Here is a 20015-nt window from a genome sequence, read left to right on the forward strand (position 1 = left end):
GCTCTGCAGAGAAGTCACTAGCTGACAGTCACAATTTCACATTTTAGTCATTAAGCAGATGCTCTTATCCAGAGTGACTTACAGTAGTGAGTGGATACATTTTCATTTTTACTAGTCCCGTATGGGAATCAAACCCACAACCTTGGCATTGCGAGTGCCATGCTTTACCAACTAAACCACACAATGTCATAAAATCTGATTTTAAACCTAACCCTAACCTTAACCACACTGCTCACCCTAATGCTTAACCCTAACCTTAAATTAAGACCAAAAAGCTAAAAAAATATAATGAATTTTTACAATATAGCCAATTTTTACTTTGCAGCTGGCCCATCTAACAAGAATCACTTAGTTCTGGCTTAAGGACAAGACTTATCCCAATAAACATCCACCTGCCACACACATACACAGTCACAGTACCTCATGTTAATCAGTTCTACAAACACTGCGTAACAGGACACATATGACGTTGATCACCGTGACGACTTAGTGACATCATCAAAGCTGCCCCCCAGACTGACGTTTATTATTGTTCATCAAGACAGAGACTGAGAGACTGGGTTACACACACACACACACACACACACACACACACACACACACACACGCACGCTTTCACATATAAACGTTGACTTCTGTCACACTCACAGACTATTAATTCATTATGTGCACAGGCACATGCAATAGATAGGTGTTTATTATTGTTAATCAGGACTGGTTCATACATCAGGATTGGGTCATATTGTAAGCCATTTAAGAGGGGTCTTTCTAAATAATCCTGGACAGAAACAATATTCAGTCTGCTTTCAGGCAGGAGGGAAATGGAGTGGGGTATGGTTAACAGAGATGAGCGTGTTTGTTAGTGTACCGTTCCAGGGCGAGGGTAAGGTATTCTCCCCTCATATTCTACCCAACGATGGTCAGGTCCCTCCTTGTGAGCGTAGGGTCCGTTGAACACAGCTCGTATGTCAGACATGCTGTACACACACACCGCCGAGCCACGGAACACAGAGCTGGGGGAAAAACACAGTACAGTGTATGTAGTAAGTATGTTATAGTGGGAGAAATAAGCTGAGAGGTAGAGACATGTCTCAGTAAGGTATGGCGTAAGGTATGGTGTACTAAGTGTCATTTTACCTGGAGGTGGTGAAGACTCCATACACTACAGGGTTCTTCTCATCTCTAGTGGGAAGCATGAATATGTCCTCTACAACACACACACACACGCACACACGCACACAGACACAATCACAGACACACAAACATAAAAGTTAAGAATGTGGCATTTAGTGTGCATGCGTTGTGTGTGTCGACGTGGAAGCATGTCAGGTGTGCGTGTGTGTTTGTGTCTTACGGAGCTCGTCAAAGTGTGTGTCCACTCCTTCAGGTCCAGGGATGGAACACACCAGTCTGGCTTTGAGGAATGTCGTCCACTTATTGGTCAGACTCCTCAACCCTCCCACGTCATTCTGAAACACAACCACAACACAACCATAACACAAACATAGTCTGACAAACAAATACAACTGAAATCGGGTTTAAAACCATAGTCCAAAGACCTGACATACTGTAACAACCACAAAACAACTGCACACCTTTTTACAGACCTTGAAATCCTAAACTCCTGTTTGAGACTAGTTTAAATAAACCCAGGTGAAGGTAGACACATGTCCCCGTTTAAATGTGATTATTCAACTGGCAGAGGAATGAGGCCTGCTCATTAACGGTAATGATGACGGCAGTCACTATAAACTGACAAAGGATGGAGAGAAGACTGAAAAAGAAAATTACTGACAAGGAGGAGAGAATATGGTAGAGGGATTTAGTAAAACAAGAATAACAGTACGAAGGAGGAATTGAAGCAAGAAAAAAGGAGAGAAATAAAACAAAAAAATAGAAAGATGAGGGAAGAAGAATTGAAGGTAAACTAGCGAGTTCATTAATTATGCAGATATTCTAATTAGCATATGTATACCCTTGGCTGAGTGCTCTTCTCAATAAAACATTGCCTTTCTCAGGGCTAGGGCAGGAGTACTCAAGTATATCTCAAGTACAGGGCCCCTTTATCCAGGACAAGGGCCCTTGACTAACCTCCCTATTACACGTGGCCTGGAGACTATCTTAAATAGACACACAATTATAAAAAAACTGTTCGGATAATGGCTTTAGTGTTTTCTAAATGGAATTATCTTCAAACGAAGCTCTGTTATTCCATTTATCCAGAGAGGAACCCCTCTATGGTCAGCTGTAGACACAGGAAAAGGAATCCCTCTCCTGCCTCACCAGCCTTACAGCTTACTCCCCAATCATAAACACTCCAAGTGCCTGTAACTGGGAATGTTGCAATACAGCTTGGGCATTTTATTGTGGGAAGATGTGGCGACATAACTCAGTACAGGGACAGTCTCCCCACTACCTAAAAATACCAAACCTCACATAGCTGGGAACTGAAACTGAATCTCTTCTTCCAGCAGCGGCCAGGAGCTTCCAATAGCAAGTCTGGGTGCAGACTTTTGTTCCAGCCAAGAAGTAACCCGCCTGATTCAACGAACCAACCTGCTGTAGTCACAGAACTACACTCAAAAAGTCCTGCTGTTTTTACGATAACTTACTGGCAGCCAGTTACCTGTAAGTTACTGTAAAAGAAAAGGTACAGTATGTTACTGTAAATTCCAAAGAATCTTTGGCTTAACAGTACATTACTGCAAACTTTACAGCAGGGGTCTTCAACTTTTTCTTGCCCAGGGACCCCTATCATACATTAGCACAAAATAACAAAATCTTGTCTTGTATTATCATCAGGTGAATGATAATGGTAAGAAGAGGTAATCAACATTTTAAAATGAATAGATTTGGTAGATTATAATTGGAGGAAGTGTAAACTCTAACATAGCCTATTATACAGAAAGGTAACTCCAAACACATTTTTGTTAAGAGCAGCTGTTAGCTGGTTAAACAAAGGTTAGCCATTTTTTGGCAAGAATTATTGTTCAAGTCAAGAAAGCTTACCACACACTTGCCACACTATTCACGGGTGCTTTTTCAAAGCCTATGTCAGATATACCAGTGTAATTGCACTCCAATTAGTGTAATTCAAAATGTGTTTATTCTGTTGTTGCTAGTGATATTCATACAAGTATTGGAATAAAATCTTCTTTCTATTTTCGATGTTAAAGCAATGTTTATTAGGAATATACAGTAACATATTGTACCTTTTTATAGTATTCACAGGTAACTGGCTGCCAGTAAGTTACCATAAAAACAACAGGATTGTTTTACAGTGTAGAATGAGATTCTATTTCTATGGCTGTAGTCTCCATCTAGCCCCCAACAAGCCTGAGTAGAGCTGCTGCTGTATTGCTTCATTAATTCAGCTCCTTCAGAACCGTGATCATGGAAGGAGTAAGAGCTACAGGTAGGGGCTAGAGGTACGGTGCCTTGCAAAAGTATTCATCCCCCTTTGCCTTTTTCCTATTTTGTTGCATTACAACCTGTAATTTAAATAGATTTTTATTTGGATTTCATGTAAAGGACATACACAAAATAGTCCAAATTGGTGAAGTGAAATAAAAAAAATAACTTTACGGAAAAGATTTTACGGAAAAGTGGTGCGTGCATATGTATTCACACCCTTTGCTATGAAGCTCCTAAATAAGATCTGGTGCAACCAATTCCCTTCAGAAGTCACATAATTAGTTAAATGAAGTCCACCTGTGTGCAATCTAAGTGTCACATAATCTGTCACATGATCTCAATATATATACAACTGTTCTGAAAGGCCCCAGTCTGCAACACCACTAAGCATGAGGCACCACCAAGCAAGCGGCACCATGAATACCAAGGAGCAATCCAGAGTTGTGGAGAAGTACAGATCAGGAGGGTGTTTCCTTGGCCATCAAGGAAAACGCTATGTCTGGCGCAAACCCAACACCTCTCATCACCCCGAGAACAACATCCCCACAGTGAAGCATGGTGGTGGCAGCATCATGCTGTGGGGATGTTTTTCATCGGCAGGGACTGTGAAACTGGTCAGAATTTAAGGAATGATGGCTGGAGCTCAATACAGGGAAATTCTTGAGGGAAACCTGTTTCCGTCTTCCAGAGATTTAAGACTGGGATGGAGGTTCACCTTCCAGCAAGACAATGACCCTAAGCATACTGCTAAAGCAACACTTGGAATGGCCTAGCCAAAGCCAAGACCTCAATCCAATTGAGAATCTGTGGTATGACTTAAAGATTGCTGTACACCAACGGAACCCATTCAACTTGAAGGAGTTGGAGCAGTTTTGCCTTAAAGAAATGGCAAAAATCCCAGTGGCTAGATGTACCAAGCTTATAGAGACATACCCCAAGAGACTTGCAGCTGTAATTACTGCAATAGGTGGCTCTACAAAGTATTGACTTTGGTTTGGTGAATAGTTATGCACGCTCAAGTTTTCTGGTTTTTTTTGTCTTATTTCTTGTTTGTTTCACAATAAAAATGATTTTGCATCTTCAAAGTGGTAGGCATGTTGTGTAAATCAAATGATACAAACCCCCCCAAAAAATCTAGGGGGCTAGAGTAGGTGCAGGACCAATATGGGACTGGACCAACTATCCTACTGTCATCCTTACAAAAATAATTGAGGTTTCACGTTAAAAAAGTTCACATGTGAAAATAGGATATGCAGTTCTACTTGTGAAAAACTATAAATAAACACATTTAATGTGGCAGCAAATTAATTGTAAATGGATGCAAAAAAATAGTTTTCAGTCATTAAAAAAAACCGCCTCCCTCTTTCCTGCAATTGTCTGGGGAGAAACACATTTGAGTTGTCCACACGTCTGAAAACCATGTGTTTTTCACATTATTTTTTTCATTGTCTTTTTTTTGTAAGGGCATACTTAATTCATACACCTCAACTGCTGTCCTGGGACCTGACATTAGGCTGCCCTGTCAGCCAGACACAAAGAGAGGTTAAACTTTAATTTACCCTCTTTGACAGCAGTGGTCGGCTCCTCTGTCAGCAGACTACACAAGAGGAATGTACCAGGAAGTATCCTCCCAGGGGGGTTTAAGTATATCTGTGGGAGAAGCTAGCTCTATAGCAGTGAACACAAATCTATCACTGTACACGCGCCCTGTTAGATGCCTGTCCTCCTCTTCGCCCCTTCCCTGACATCTCCCCAAACCATCCCTCACTCCTCACCTTCTTTCTTTCACCATTCTACACCTCTCCCCTCTCTCACCTTGCAGACGCGTGCTACGCGGGACAGGACACTCTTATCGCTCCTGTCGCGTGATGACTCTCGGAAGAAGAAGTAGATCTTGTCATCGTCAGGGTTGTAGGTGTCGGACACAGGGTGAGCTGATATAAACCTGGCCTCTAGAGAGAGAGCGAGAGCAAGAGAGAGAGAGAGAGAGAGAGAGAGAGTTATAAAAGCAACATTGTTCATTTCCAGCCTGACCCTATGGACACAGCGGAGCGTCTTTTAGAAGTTAGAGTTAGCACGCGCCTCAGTCTCCTTGGAGCACCTTGATTTATGAACGTTAAAATACCTCCAGACAGAGCCATGGAACAGAGGAAAGGAACTAGACAGAGTGAGAAAGAAAGAGTCAGTGGCTGTGATTTGGGTGTTACAGTAACATGACATCAACCCTGGAAACTAACCGAAGCCTCTGGGTGGATTCCTTAACATAGTCCAATGTAGGCCTGCTCACACACACACTACACATAGTCACTGTTACTGTACGTTAGGTAAAACCTCTGACACACACGTACACAGTGACAGCACGCCTCCAGAGATCTCCCTCACACCCTGCCCCTGGCTCTGAAATGTGGTGAGTGTGTGTCAGGAGTTGGAAACTGGTGACATCTTTTGATACATGACAAACGTAGACGAGAGTGATTCATAGAATAGACAGAGAGGAGTGTGTATCATAGAATAGTGCTTGTAGTGTGTGTATGTAGACCAGGGACCTGTGAACTGTGACACACTGTAAATCCCCTAGTTGGTACAGTACGTATACCCTGTACAGTAGGTGTGGTGTCTATAGTGTGGAACTTGTGTAAAAGTCATAAATGAATAACTGGACTATTTGCTTTGGGCAGCAATGCCAATAACCTCCCTCAAGCCCAAAATGAGAACACAAAGCAGCTCTGTGTATCAATGGAATGACTGGGAAGTGAAACACTCAATGACAAAACTAGCCTATGAATGAACTCACCTGCTTCAACCCTTCAATCCTTATGTACCGAGACTGAGAGGAAGGATGTATTCTAAAGAACTAGGCCAACAGTTACTGAGATATAATGTCATGCCACAATGAATGGCTCTACAAGCTGATAATTCACAGCTCTACAACATGTGTGTGTGTGTTTGTGTGTATGTTGTGTGTGTGCACAGCAAATTGTCCAGTGTTAATTTTTCAATGTAACATTTCTAGTGTTGATTCAGGAGTTACAATCACTCTATAAGAGTGTAAAATAACCCCCCAGTGTTGGTGTTAATAGCCAGAGTTATTGTTTTACACTTTGCAGAGTAAAACAGTCCCATCAAAACTACACCCATCATTATCATATTTTCCAGCATGCTCTAGTGCAGGTCGATTTTCTTTTAAGATTTTTTAAATATTTGTGTTTTTGTATTGATTGATTGATTGGTTGATAAATGTTATGCCACACAAATATAAATAACATACATTTTTCTAAACTAATCCAATCGGTTAGTTACATTTGTTGCGTTAGTTACTGAAATGGTTGTTCCAGTTTAAATGGTTTAGATAGCCTTCTTATCAACTTTCCTAACCCATACAGTCATTCTGAATGCAGGTTGTGGGTGAATAAACTGTTGGATATCCTAACTCTGGCTGGATTCCAATAGGATTTACACATCACTTTGCATGCCAGCTTAATGTGACTTGCAGGCCTGATGTGGCCTGTAAACCAGGAGTTTCATAACGCCACTGAGTTAGGGTAAAACTAGGCCATCAAAGTAAGGCCTTGTGATGACTATTCAGTGCTTGTTTTCTCACATAAACTAAAATTGTAGTGAACAGTGTAGAATATTAGCAACCAGGAAATGAGATAGTGATATCTACATTGGCCACTTGCCCTGATATCCACTAGATAACAGAACCACAAAGTCAAAACAGCTTTTTTGACAGCAGATGCCGGCACGGTGGGAGAAATCAATAGGCGTATATCACAGCCAATCACAACACTGGCGGATAAGTAATACTGTGAAACACTATCATTTTACTATTACTGCAGATATATTATGGACATTTTCTGAAATTACAATGCAAAAAAATACTATGTGTAGCACCTTTATTTACCAGCCCCTAATATCATGCTTGGACAACCTGGGATACAAATGCTAGTTGGTGGCATTGCTATTTGGCAGTCTCGGCCACGTACATAGGCATATGGTACGTGGCCTTCAGATTGCAGGCCTGCTTAAGGGTAGAGCAAATCAACTGGCTAGGTACGGTCTCAACAGTTATGGGCAGGAGAAAGTGTGGTGGAGAAGGTGCTTTTTGTTTCCTTAATAAAGCTGCAATATGTAACTTTTTGGGCGACCCGACCAAATTCACATAGAAATTTGAGTTATAGATCTGTCTTTGTCATTGAAAGCAAGTCTAAGAAGTGGTAGATCGGTTCTATGTGCACCTTTTTCTATGCCTACAATTCTTAAGTTGAGTTTTTGCGGTTTTTACTTTTGGTTTTGTACACCAGCTTCAAATAGCTGAAAAAATATATTTTTGGTTTTGGAAAACATATTTCACAGTGGTTTAGATGGTAAAATGATTCTCTACACTATACTTGCTTATTTTGTCACATAACCTGAAATTAGTCAAACTACTAGAATTTTAGCAACCATAGCAACCATGAAATGTATTCATAGATTTCTGCATAGTGCATCTTCAATGACCTTTGAAATGTTTGAATCCTTTACGATGTAATGTTATTTGTGGATTCAAATTAAGTATTTACAATGTGTGTATGTGCGTGTGTGTGTGTGTGTGTACCATTGATCCAGTAGTCCTCCGAGATCTCAGTGCGTATATAGTGCTGGTCAGGGGGCGGGCCCAGGGAGCGGGTGAAAGTTGTGTCTTTACCCAGGAAGTCTGATGCTGTGCCCGCATACAGGAATTGATCTGCAACCAATCAGACAAAAGGAGGGTTAGCACTGGACCAACGATGATGAGGGTCAAGTAAAACTGTAAATGTGAACCTATTAGAGTAACCAGCTCAACTCAGATAAAAAGGAAGAAAGCAAACCTGAACAAAAACAATTAGTCAATCGCTCTAAAATGTGCGTCATGCTTTCAGTGATATGACATTCTTTGGCATAACCAGATTTCTGAAAGACGATATGCAGAGCAAATATGTTTCAATGAATCTAGCCTTGACAAAAATATTTCTAATAATTTAGGAGTTGGCCTAGTAGATTACAATGTCTTTCTTACCTCATAACACACACACACACACACACACACACACACACACACACACACACACACACACACACACACACACACACACACACACACACACACACACACACACACACACACACACACACACACACACACACACACACACACACACACACACACACACACACTCTGGGGATAGCAGAGAGAATCTTGAGGGAGATACTATGTGAGCCAGAGTGTTTATAGTTCCATGTAGAGGGGTTTTGAACACCAGGACATGACAGAGAAGGTGTTAGGGCTGAATGTGGGTGTAGAATGGTCTCAGGGTGGGGCTGAGGTACTGTCAGTAGGTCTAGGTTAGTAAAAAGAGGACATTATGATGGGGCGTAGTCTGACCTGTGAGTACAGAGGTGAAAGGTTGCCTGGGGTCGTAAGGACATTTCAGCCTCCCAGACTCCACTGTACCGGACAACAACTGGAACACACCCTCCTGAAGAGAAAGAGAGAGAGAGGGAGAAATAGAGAAAGACTGTGTAAGTAAGCAGTGTGTGCTGTGTGTGTGAGTGTGTGTGTTCTCCCCGACTCTACCTCTCTGCGTCCTGAGATCTCAATGAAGGCACAAATGGGGTGGAAGGCTCCTGTCCCACAGGCGTACAGATGGGTGTGGTTATAGTTGTGGAGCACACGCACAAAATTGCCACACTCCAACTGAGAGTAAGAAGAAAGGAACCAAGAAGAGTAAGATATTTTTGGAGTGTCATTTTTTACTCAAACAGTGATTTTATTGTCAATGTGAATGAAACAAGGCTTCAAGCTTTTTCCAGATTGTACTCACATGAGCACTCTTGCCGGCCAGTTTACACATCTCAACTCTGTCTCTGGGGGCTGGCCAGCTGATCTGGGAATAGATGGACAGGGAGGTTTACATGACAGACAACACACCACAAACAATACCACTGATCCTGCATCAGAACCACACAACTCAAGACATAAGAACAAAGCATTACGCACAAAACCCTGAGAGGAAACTTATGTCAATCAGATAGGAGTCAGCCTGTCCTAACAGTGATCTTAAGGGGGGATAATGTTCTGTGTCCCTTGTACTGTATGTATACTGTATGTAGCTGATGTTCATACAAGTGTTATAACTGGCTTATCTTCTTAGAATGTTCACCCCTAACCCGCTACCAAGGAGCGACATCACTGGGGTTACACAGACTCCACACATCCCCCCCACACATGCATATACACGCACTTACGTCAGCGTAATAGGATTCCATAACATTTCCTCGCTCCATGGAATTCATACACGTCTTATGATTTGACATATTGAGTACACAGTACAGTACAGTACAGTATAGTATATTTCAGTTCTAGGCAAGAGAGGATTTTGTCTTGAGCTGGATTTGAGAAAACCAGTAACATAAATCCTATACCACCAATCAATCAATGCATTCGTTTCACAACGGGAGGATTGGGTCACTCTTGACTTCACAATCTGCAATGTACCTGGTATTCACTTAGAACTCGGCATATCATGTGGTTACTTGTTGGTCACTTTGGAATTCATTGCAACAGGTACCATTTTTGCAACTGGTACCACTTTGTCGCAGGTAAGTAAGGATTATGTTGAATTCCATTGTACCCATAGTGCAATTTCAATGTAGTCATAGTTGTAAATATCATGTACTTACCAGCTGAAATAGGACAGTAAGATGTGTTGCAAACTAAGGAAAATGAGACACACCTGTAAATGTGCACTCTGTGTGTTGTCTGAGTGTGTCTAATGTTCTGTCTATCTTATTACTAGATCTACACTGAGTATACCACACATCTTGACCTCAGAACAGCCTCAAATAGTCGGGGCAAGAGACATCAATAAGTGATCATATCTTTTACCTGGATTCAGCTGGTCAGTCTATGTCATGGAAAGAGCATGGTGTTCTACATGTTTTGTATACTCATATTCACACAGCTCTACCACAGAACAATCTAGTCTAACTATCTGGCCAGCATCAGTATCAATGACCAGAAATCAACAGTTAGAGAGCAGCACTCAGACTTTCAACAACCCGATAAAGATCAAAGAAACTTGACTCGGTCTGGCGCAGGGATCAACCACAGCTGCATAAACAAACACTCACCTCTACAACAGCAAATCTACACTGAGTATGCCAAACATTAGGAGCACCTTCATAATATTTAGTTGCACCCTCCCCTTTGACCTCAGAACAGCCTAAATTCGTAGGGGCATGCAGTCTACAAGGTGTCGAAAGCATTCCTGTCACGACTTCCGCCGAAGTCGGTCCCTCTCCTTGTTCGGGCGGCGTTCGGCGGTCGACGTCACCGGCCCTCTAGCCATCGCCGATCCATTTTTCATTTTCCATTTGTTTTGTCTTTGTCTTACACACCTGGTTTCAATCCCCCAATTACTTGTTCATTATTTAACCCTCTGTTCCCCCATGTTTGTTTGTGAGTAATTGTTTGTATGTAAGACGGTCCATTATGTGGGCTCGCTTTATTGTATATTATTTGTCTATTTTTGAGTAAATTACATTTATTTACTCATATCTTCTGTCCTGCGCCTGACTGCTCTACACAAGCTACACACAGACCACATTACAATTCCACAGGGATGCTGGCCCATGTTGACTCCAAAGCTTCCCACAGTTGTGTAACGTTGGCTGGATGTCCTTTGGGTGGTGCACAATTCTTGACACACACGGGGAACTGTCGAGCGTGAAAAACCCAGCAGCATTGCAGTTTTTGACACAAACCGGTGTGCATGGCACCTACTATCATACCCCGTTCAAAGGCACTTAAATCATTTGTCTGGCCCATTCACCCTCTGAATGGCACATGCACACAATCCATGTCTCAATTGTCTCAAGTCTTAAAAATCCTTCTTTAACCTGTCTCCTCCCCTTCATCTACACTGATTGAAGTGGATTTAACAAGTGACATCAATAAGGGATCATAGTTTTCAACTGGATTCACCTGGTTAGTCTACAGTATATCATGGAAAGAGCAGGTGTTCTTAATGTTTTGGATACTGAGTATATGTGTCCCATTTGCAGCTATGTGTGTGTGTGTGTGTGTGTGTGTGTGTGTGTGTGTGTGTGTGTGTGTGTGTGTGTGTGTGTGTGTGTGTGTGTGTGTGTGTGTGGTCTAGGTCAAAGTCAAGGTCAGCAGGTAGACAGTCTGATAGACAGACAGAGCACCGTGTTAATTGACTGGTGCTAATTCCATCCACTCTACAAACTCTGCCCACTACTACAATACATCACTGATTACGCTGCATTCCTCCCAGATCCACTCCACATAGCTGTGTCAGTAGTCATGTGGAAGATATGTAGCACAAGCACAGTCAGGTTTAAATGACTACTTCAATTTGGTATTTGGTGTTTTATTAGGATCCCATTAGCTGTTACAAAAGCAGCAGCTACTCTTCCTGGAGTCCACACAAAACATGAAACATAATACAGAATGACATAATACAGAACATTAATAGACAAGAACAGCTCAAGAACAGAACTACATAAGTTTTAAAAATGTAGCCTACATATCAATGCTTAAACACAACCTATCTAGGTCAAATAGGGGAGAGGTGTTGTGCCGCGAGGTGTTGCTTTATCTGTTTTTTGAAACCAGATTTGCTGTTCATTTGAGCAATATGAGATGGAAGGAAGTTCCATGCAATAAGGGCTCTATGTAATACTGTACGCTTTCTTGAATTTGTTCTGGATTTGGGGGTTGTGAAAAGACCCCTGGTTGCATGTCTGGTGGGATAAGTGTGTGTGTCAGAGCTGTGTGTAACTTGACTATGCAAAAGATGTGGGATTTTCAACACATTAATGTTTCTTATAAAAAGAAGAAGTGATGCAGTCAGTCGCTCCTCAACTCTTAGCCAAGAGAGACTGGCATGCATAGTATTTATATCAGCCCTCTGATTACAATGAAGATAAAAACGTGGCACTCTGTTCAAACTTGCACTGCTTTTCTTTCATAATTTTTTGGTTTGTTGCATGAATACAATTGCTCACTGTTCGTTGTTGGCATTTCCTGCCTAAGTTTGCCCACGTTGCCAATGAAATAATCACTAAAATAATTGGTAACATCAAATGGTTTTGTGATGAATAAGCCATCTGATGTGGATCTGATGTGGATGATCTTGTTCCTGTAGTGTTGGTAAACACCCTGGTAGGTTGATTAGTAACCTGAACCAGATTACAGGCGCTGGTTACAGTAAGAAGCTTCCTCTTGAGTGGACAGCTTGATGAAAACCAGTCAATATACAGGTCCCCAAGAAAGTAGACCTCTCTGTTTACATCACATACACTGTCAAGCATTTCACACATATTATTTAGATAATGACTGTTAGCACTTGGTGGCCTATAGCAACACCCCAAAAGAAAAGGCTTTAGATGTGCCAAATGAGCTTGCAACAACTTCAATAACACTAGGCATAAGATATTCTCTAAGCATTACAGGGATATGGCTCTGAATATATACATCAACTCCTCCCCCATAAGCATTTCTGTCTCTTCTATAGATGTTATATCCTTGTACTGCTACTGATGTATCATCAAATTAATTATCTAAGTGAGTCTCAGAAATGGCTAATATATGAATGTTATCTGATGTTAGAAAGTTATTGATTCCATTAACCTTATTTCTAAGGCTACATATATTAATATGGGATATTTTCAGCCCTTTCCTGGGTAGCTTATCAGAGATAGACATAACACTGAAAAGAGCAGACAAAGCAAGAGAAAAAATATACATTCAGCAGTCCATTAATCAATTGGTGTGTGCGTGTGTGTGTGTGTGTGTGTGTGTGTGTGTGTGTGTGTGTGTGTGTGTGTGTGTGTGTGTGTGTGTGTGTGTGTGTGTGTGTGTCCTGTGGGGTTGAGGCTACGAACCCATAGGCTTGGCTCAGATATAATGATGGGAAACTAAATCTAGTATCTAGTAATGAGTCCTTGGAACATACATACAGTGCCTATAGAAAGTCTACACTCCTCTTGGATTTCTTCACTTTTTATGGTGTTACAAAGTGGGATTCATTTAATTGTCATTTTTTGTCAACGATCTACACAAAATACTCTGTAATTTCAAAGTGGAAGAACCTTTTTAACATGTTTTAAAGATGAATGAAAAATAAAACATACATTGATTAGTTAAGCATTTCCCCCTCTGAGTCAATAAGAAAAACCTTTAGCAGCGATTACAGCTGTGAGTCTTCTTGGGTAAGTCTAATAAGAGCATTGCATACCTGTATTGTGCAATGTTAGTCATTATTATTTTCAAATTTCTTTCATCTCTGTCAAGGTGTTGGGGATCATAGCTAGACAGCAATTTTCAATTATTAACTTGACCATGCTTAAAGAGATATTAAAGAGATATTCAATGTCTGATTTGTTATTGCTACCGATCTACCAATCACTGTCCATCTATGTAGTTGAATCTGTGCTTGACATTCAATACTTGACTAAGGGACATTACAGATGTTGTATGTATGGGGGATAGAGGAAGTGGTAGCCATTCCAAAATTATGTTAACCCCTTTGACATTATGGAATATTCTGTGTAGATCAATTCCAAAAAATACAATGAAATCTATTTCAATCCCACTTTTTAACGCAACAAAATGTGAAAAAAGTTCAAGGGGGTGTTTACTTCCAACCTATAGGCACTGTAGCTGAGCCTATTGGAGAGAGTTGGGTGATTCCCTGCGTGAGTGTGCATGTCTGAGGTGTGGCAGTTTATGTCTGCATGGGGTTATAGCTAGTCAGCTGTTAAGACTTGAGTCCTGCCCAGGGCTTTCCTTCCTTCTGCTGGAGAGATATACTATACTGTCTCCTATAGGTCCAGCTCATACCCTTTTTTGCATAATCATGCCAAATTATACTGTGTTGGCTTAGATATTTTTATTTCCACATTGTCCTTTCCTGCACAATTACATTTATCTAGCTATTTGGATGAAGATTGTGCCCCCTAATTCCCTGCATAATTAAAGTAAATGGTTCTCCAGAAAGGTTGCAGGTGTAGCATACCTTCCTGGGGGCTCTACTGAGTTGGTCAGGGTCCAGTAGGTAAACTGAGTCTCTGGTTCCCAGCAGCAGCCTGCCTCTCTCCTCATCCAACAACACAGAGTGGGAATGGAGACCATCAGTAGGACTCAGGAACACTGATACACTACCACTCTGGACCAGCTCTGAGAGAGAGAGAGGGAGAGAGAGAGAGTTAGGGTCAAAACACTCACAGGACTGCATGCAGACTTTCATACACATATTCTGATGCATGGAAAAAGTTTGGTTTGGTTCATCAAGACTTCATAGAATACACTTAGCTTAATGAGCCTGGAAACTATAAGCAGTTTGGAGATGCATTTTCTAGACAGAGACAGGTTGTGTGTTGAAACAGGTCATGGATGTCTGCGTGTCTTGGCATGAGCTGAAACTTTCTAATCACTTGTCTCACTATTCAACACCTTAACTGAACGAAGAGAGTGAAAATCCTTCTGTGCGTGCATGCGTGTGTGTGTGTGTGTGTGTGTGTGTGTGTGTGTGTGTGTGTGTGTGTGTGTGTGTGTGTGTGTGTGTGTGAGAGAGAGAGAGAGAGAGTTGCTGTCATTGCTCATCACCTCTCCTACACACACAAAGACTTTAGAATGCAGACTGACAGAAAGAGAAGCTAATGCATGGGCACGCTACACTCACATTACAATAAGGGCATAATGAGATATTACAGTGGGTTTTATCTTCAGACAGTGACAGTGTTAAAGACGCCAGGATAATCTGATCTCGACCCACAGTGTTACTGACAGGCTGTAGATGGAGAAGGAAATGAGGAAGAGTGGGTTAGTCCTCAGTCGCCGCCATACCTGCATCATTATCAATAACCCACCATCACCATTGTAACAGATCCCTGTCACCCCAACATATCCATACCTATACATCATCCATCACCATCTTCACTAAATCTCCAGACAGTTAAACCTGACCATTAAACTGATGTCACATGTCTGTCAAGACTAGGTTTAGATTAGACCCTGATCAAAGTTACAGTTCCAGGGGGGGAAGCCTTCTGAATAGCTCCCATACATACATATATTAAACCATGCACATCAATGCCTGCCCTCCACCCCTGAATATATCTTGCTCATCCATGAATACTTTCTTCTAGAGTGAGAGCGGAGCTTCAGAGACAGACCAGTGAGAGGTATGTATGCATGTCTTCACCATATCCATTCACCTGTCTCTAACCTATCTAATCTCCCCATAGGTCAAATGCAGTTAGAAACATGATGTTATTGTCACGCCCTGACCATAGAGAGCCCTTGGTTCTCTATGGTGTTGTAGGTCAGGGTGTGACTAGGGGGTGTTCTAGTCTTTTCATCTCTATGTTGGTGCTCTTGGTATGGTTCCCAATTAGAGGCAGCTGATGTTCGTTGGCTCTAATTGGGGATCATACTTAAGGAGTCCCTGTTCCCACCTGCTTTGTGGGATATTGTTTTGTGTATGTGCATGTAGCACCACTACCTGCATCCGCCAAGTTCGTTAGACTTGGACCAGATGGTGAAGCATGATTCATCTCTCCAGAGAACGCATTTCCACTGCTCAAGAGTCCAACGTCGGAGAGGTTTACACTCCAGCCGACGCTTGGCATTGCGCATCTTGATCTTAGGCTTGTGTGCAGCTGCTCGGCCATGGAAACCCATTTCATGAAGCTCCCGACCTTTCTTCCAGAGGCAGTTTGGAACTCGGTAGTGAGTGTTGCAACCAAGGATTTTTACACGCTACGCGCTTCAGCTGAGGCAGTTTGGAACTTGGTAGTGAGTGTTGCAACTGAGGATTTTTACACTCTACGCACAACAGCACGTGTGGCCTACCATTACTTGGCTGAGCTGTTGTTGCTCCTAGATGTTTCCACTTGACAATAACAGCACATACAGTTGACCGGGGCAGCTCTAGTAGGGCAGAAATTTGACAAACTGACTTGTTGGAAAGGTGGCATCCTATGACGGTGTCACGTTGAAAGTCACTGAGCTCTTCAGTAAGGCCATTCCACTGCCAATATTTGTCTATGGAGATTGCATGGCTGTGTGCTCAATTGTATAAACCTGACAGCAACGGGTATGGCTGAAATAGCCAGATATACTAATTTGAAGGGGTGTCCACATACTTTGTATGTTACGTTTGGTATGGTACGGGGCAGCAGGTAGCCTAGTGGTTAGACTGTTGGGCCAGTAACCCACTGTTCCTAGGCCGTCATTGTAAATAAGAATGTGTTCTTAACTGACTTGCCTAGTTAAAAAAAAAAAAATTGTGGATGTATATTATCCATTTTGTATGACGCAGTATGTTATGAAATTGCAATATGTATGATATGTTAGAGTTAAGGGTTAGGGGAAGAGTTAGCTAACATACTTAGTAGTTGCAAAGTGCTAAAATGTAGTAAGTAGTTGCAAAGTTGTTAAAATGCTGAAGTTGTCCGTGATGAGATTCGAACACGCAACCTTTGGGTTGTTAGACGTTCATGTTATACACCCACCCACCCAACCATCCTCCTTTTCTTTTTGCCTTAATGGCTTATGTAACCTTCTGTCTTTTCTAACCATACCAAATGTAACATATCATACTCATTTTAGTCTCGTCAATGAGACCAGGCTGCATGAAATCATACTTGGGAGGAAAGTACTTTTCTTGTTGAGGGTAATTGCTCTGGGTGAGTTTTCCCAAAACCACTGTAGCTAATATGGTACTTTACTTCACTTGACAACCCAGACTCAAGCACACACACGCACACACCTTCCCTCACCCCAAACTCCCCAAATTGAGGTGATGTTGACTTTATGTTTCTATGCTGGATGAATGAAGGCTGGTGACTCCAGAGATCTGGGTGTGTGAGGGGGTCACTCTGAGAGGTTTGACACTGTGATTAGCCTGAGGGTGTGAAGGCTTAGCGAGGTTACTCACTACCAATATTGGAACTTTTAGACCCCTCCCTTGCCCCCTAATACCTCTTCTTACGCACACACACATCACCCCCACGCACTCACCTTTCTCTCTCGCTCTCTCTCTCTCTCTCGCTCTCTCTCGTTCTCTTTCGTTCTCTCTCTCACTCACACACACGAACCCACACATACACGCAGAGCCACTATGCCCTTTCCACACTAAACCTACAGAGAGCTTAGCCGTGCTAGCCCTTGGTAACTCTGTAATTTGCTCGGTAAACACACAGCACTAGGATCCCAGGGATAGGCCAAGCTTAGCCTCACTGTTAGCACTTAGCTTAGCGCTGAGCTCCAGCCATGACACCCCCCCTTTCTCCACAGTCTCTCCACAGGCACCGTTCAGCAAACCCTGATCCCCATGGAGTTCTACTGGTTTATTTGAGTTAGATAGCATTTCACATCGGCTAGTGGCTAGCATCAGGCCTTAAGATAACCCTACTGACGGACTGTCTGAGTGCATGTGTAGCGTGTGGCAGCTACAGCGCCACAGCCCAGGGCGTGTTCCCTATATGGTGACTAAGAGGCTTCCTCTCCTCCCCAACCTATTCTCTGAGGATGGGAATCAACAGTGACAGAGAAATATGTTTCTGCGTATGATATACAGATGAATATCCTGCAGGGAAATAAATTATAGTTTTTATCTCAAGTTTATCAGATAACAGAGTTCAAACACTGAGATCTTCAGTCAAACTTAATCAGTGTCATGTAAAACAGAATGAGGATTGTTTTCAGATTGGAATGTCATAACTATATAGGGTTGGAGGGTTAACACTCCCGCGATACTGTATAGGAACATTGTGTAATATCACAGAGCTATCGACCTGAATCAGCTTGGAAAAATGTATGACATGGAAGTGTTCCCCTGGCAAAGAGATATGGAGAACATGGATTTACAGTTACATATAATTCAGGGCTATAAAGTAAACTGCTTGTCTGGATCTGGATCAGCATGTGGGTTATGGAACAATTGATTTACATGAGTTTAAAGTGGGAGGGGAGGGCCAGTCAGATTAACTCTGTAGAATATATGCCTGTACTACTATCATAAGACAAAATGCAGGGTTTCAAAAACTCCTTCCATACTGTGGCCATACATGTTATGGATTGATCCACCAAGACCCTGAGAGAGGTTTCAGACTAGAGCTAGGGCTGGTATATCAGTGAATCTTGAATGTTGTTCAAAACAACACAGTACTATGTTGTTGATTGTTCTCCCTTTTGAAAAATTCTGAACGCTTTCACCTCTGAAGGAATCAAAGGACAAACGTTGTCTGATGGTTACTGAGAGGAAAGTTCACTGCGAATACGCTTTCTGAACTCCAGTTCATTCAGCCAGGGATGACGTGTGTATTTGAAGTGTGTGATCATAAAGAGATGATGTTGTTTGAAGCATGTGGTCAATCAGGGATGAAGATGTTTTGGAGGAGTTTGTTCAATCGAAGATGATTGACTTCAGTAGAGTTTGTTCAATCGGAGATGATTGACTTCAGTAGAGTTTGACTTTGCCAACTGTATTTTCAGAGGGGATGATGTTATTTTTTAAGTGTGATTTCAGTCAGGGACAATTTTGCTTGGATGGATTTCATAATACACTCTCAGAGCCTAATCTGACAACATTCTGAATATTTGAGTTTTGCTGAGATCTAAGGCTCAAGTATTCAACTGGCATGAAACAAGGCAATTTGCAGAGCTGAACCTGCATATTTCTACAGGACAAATTGCTAAATAAATAGTGTTTCAGGAAGTTATTATTTCTACCACTACTTATGTACTACAATGTATTTATGTTGTAAAATAACAACATGTAAATGAGCTTCTATTTTCAGCGATGCTGGGTCTGTAGGAGACTTGGCCAGTGAAGAAGGTTGGGGTTAGGGGATGAGAGTCCAAGGATGCAATTGGGATGCGGGGGTTTGTATCTGGGTTACAGTAGTGCAGGGGTTGGCAAAAACCGGCCTGTAATATATATTTTTTGCCCCCAAAAAGTTTTTAGTAAAAAATGTTTTGGGGTCAAGAAGTACTGTAAAATCACCAGGAATTCAGCAAAAAATGTGTTCCCAAGTAGTCCCACAAAAAAAGAGACGTGACTGTGTCTCAATGCAATCAAGGTTTCAAACGATTGTTTGTTAGAAATAAAATCTATGTTTGGGCTTAGTTGTGATCAAAATTGCAGTATAGAAATTTGTATTATTATTTTCCGACCATTCACTCCAACAAAAATTGTCCCGTGGCCTCATCTAGTTGCCTACCCCTGGAGTACTGATTGTGAACTAGTGACTGGTGACTTTATGTTGGGGTGAGGGTTTACAAGTTAATAGTTAGATCAGGGTTTGGTGGTCAGGGTTGAAGTAGGGGTTTTGGGGGTTACAGTCAGAGTAAAGCTTGTAATGAGGTTCTTATGGGTGGTTAGTGTGTTTGTGTTATTGTAGTGTTTGTGTTAAAGTTTGAGTCATTTTTTTGCTACGGGGTAGAATGGGTTTTTAAGGAGCTATAGCTTCACCTGTAGGGCTTAAAAACAAACACAGCCTCTAGTTTACCCAACCCTAAACACACGGACACACACAGAGGACCACAG

General features: G+C 41.9%; 1 protein-coding gene across 1 annotated transcript in view; it reads right to left on the reverse strand.

Moving 5' to 3' along the window:
• The window catches only part of LOC106573452 (semaphorin-3D-like), a 69948-nt gene that overhangs the window by 27376 nt on the left and 22557 nt on the right, over positions 1-20015 (reverse strand). Inside the window, exons 3-11 of the mRNA XM_014148513.2 lie at positions 14478-14638; positions 9258-9320; positions 9011-9130; positions 8819-8912; positions 8012-8140; positions 5230-5366; positions 1355-1469; positions 1138-1207; positions 869-1013 (exon numbers count right to left, since the gene is read on the reverse strand). Coding sequence (XP_014003988.1) covers positions 869-1013; positions 1138-1207; positions 1355-1469; positions 5230-5366; positions 8012-8140; positions 8819-8912; positions 9011-9130; positions 9258-9320; positions 14478-14638 — 1034 coding nt within the window. The remainder of the gene's footprint in view (positions 1-868; positions 1014-1137; positions 1208-1354; positions 1470-5229; positions 5367-8011; positions 8141-8818; positions 8913-9010; positions 9131-9257; positions 9321-14477; positions 14639-20015) is intronic.

This window comes from Salmo salar, chromosome ssa16, assembly GCF_905237065.1.
Source record: "Salmo salar chromosome ssa16, Ssal_v3.1, whole genome shotgun sequence".
Taxonomy (NCBI): domain Eukaryota; kingdom Metazoa; phylum Chordata; class Actinopteri; order Salmoniformes; family Salmonidae; genus Salmo; species Salmo salar.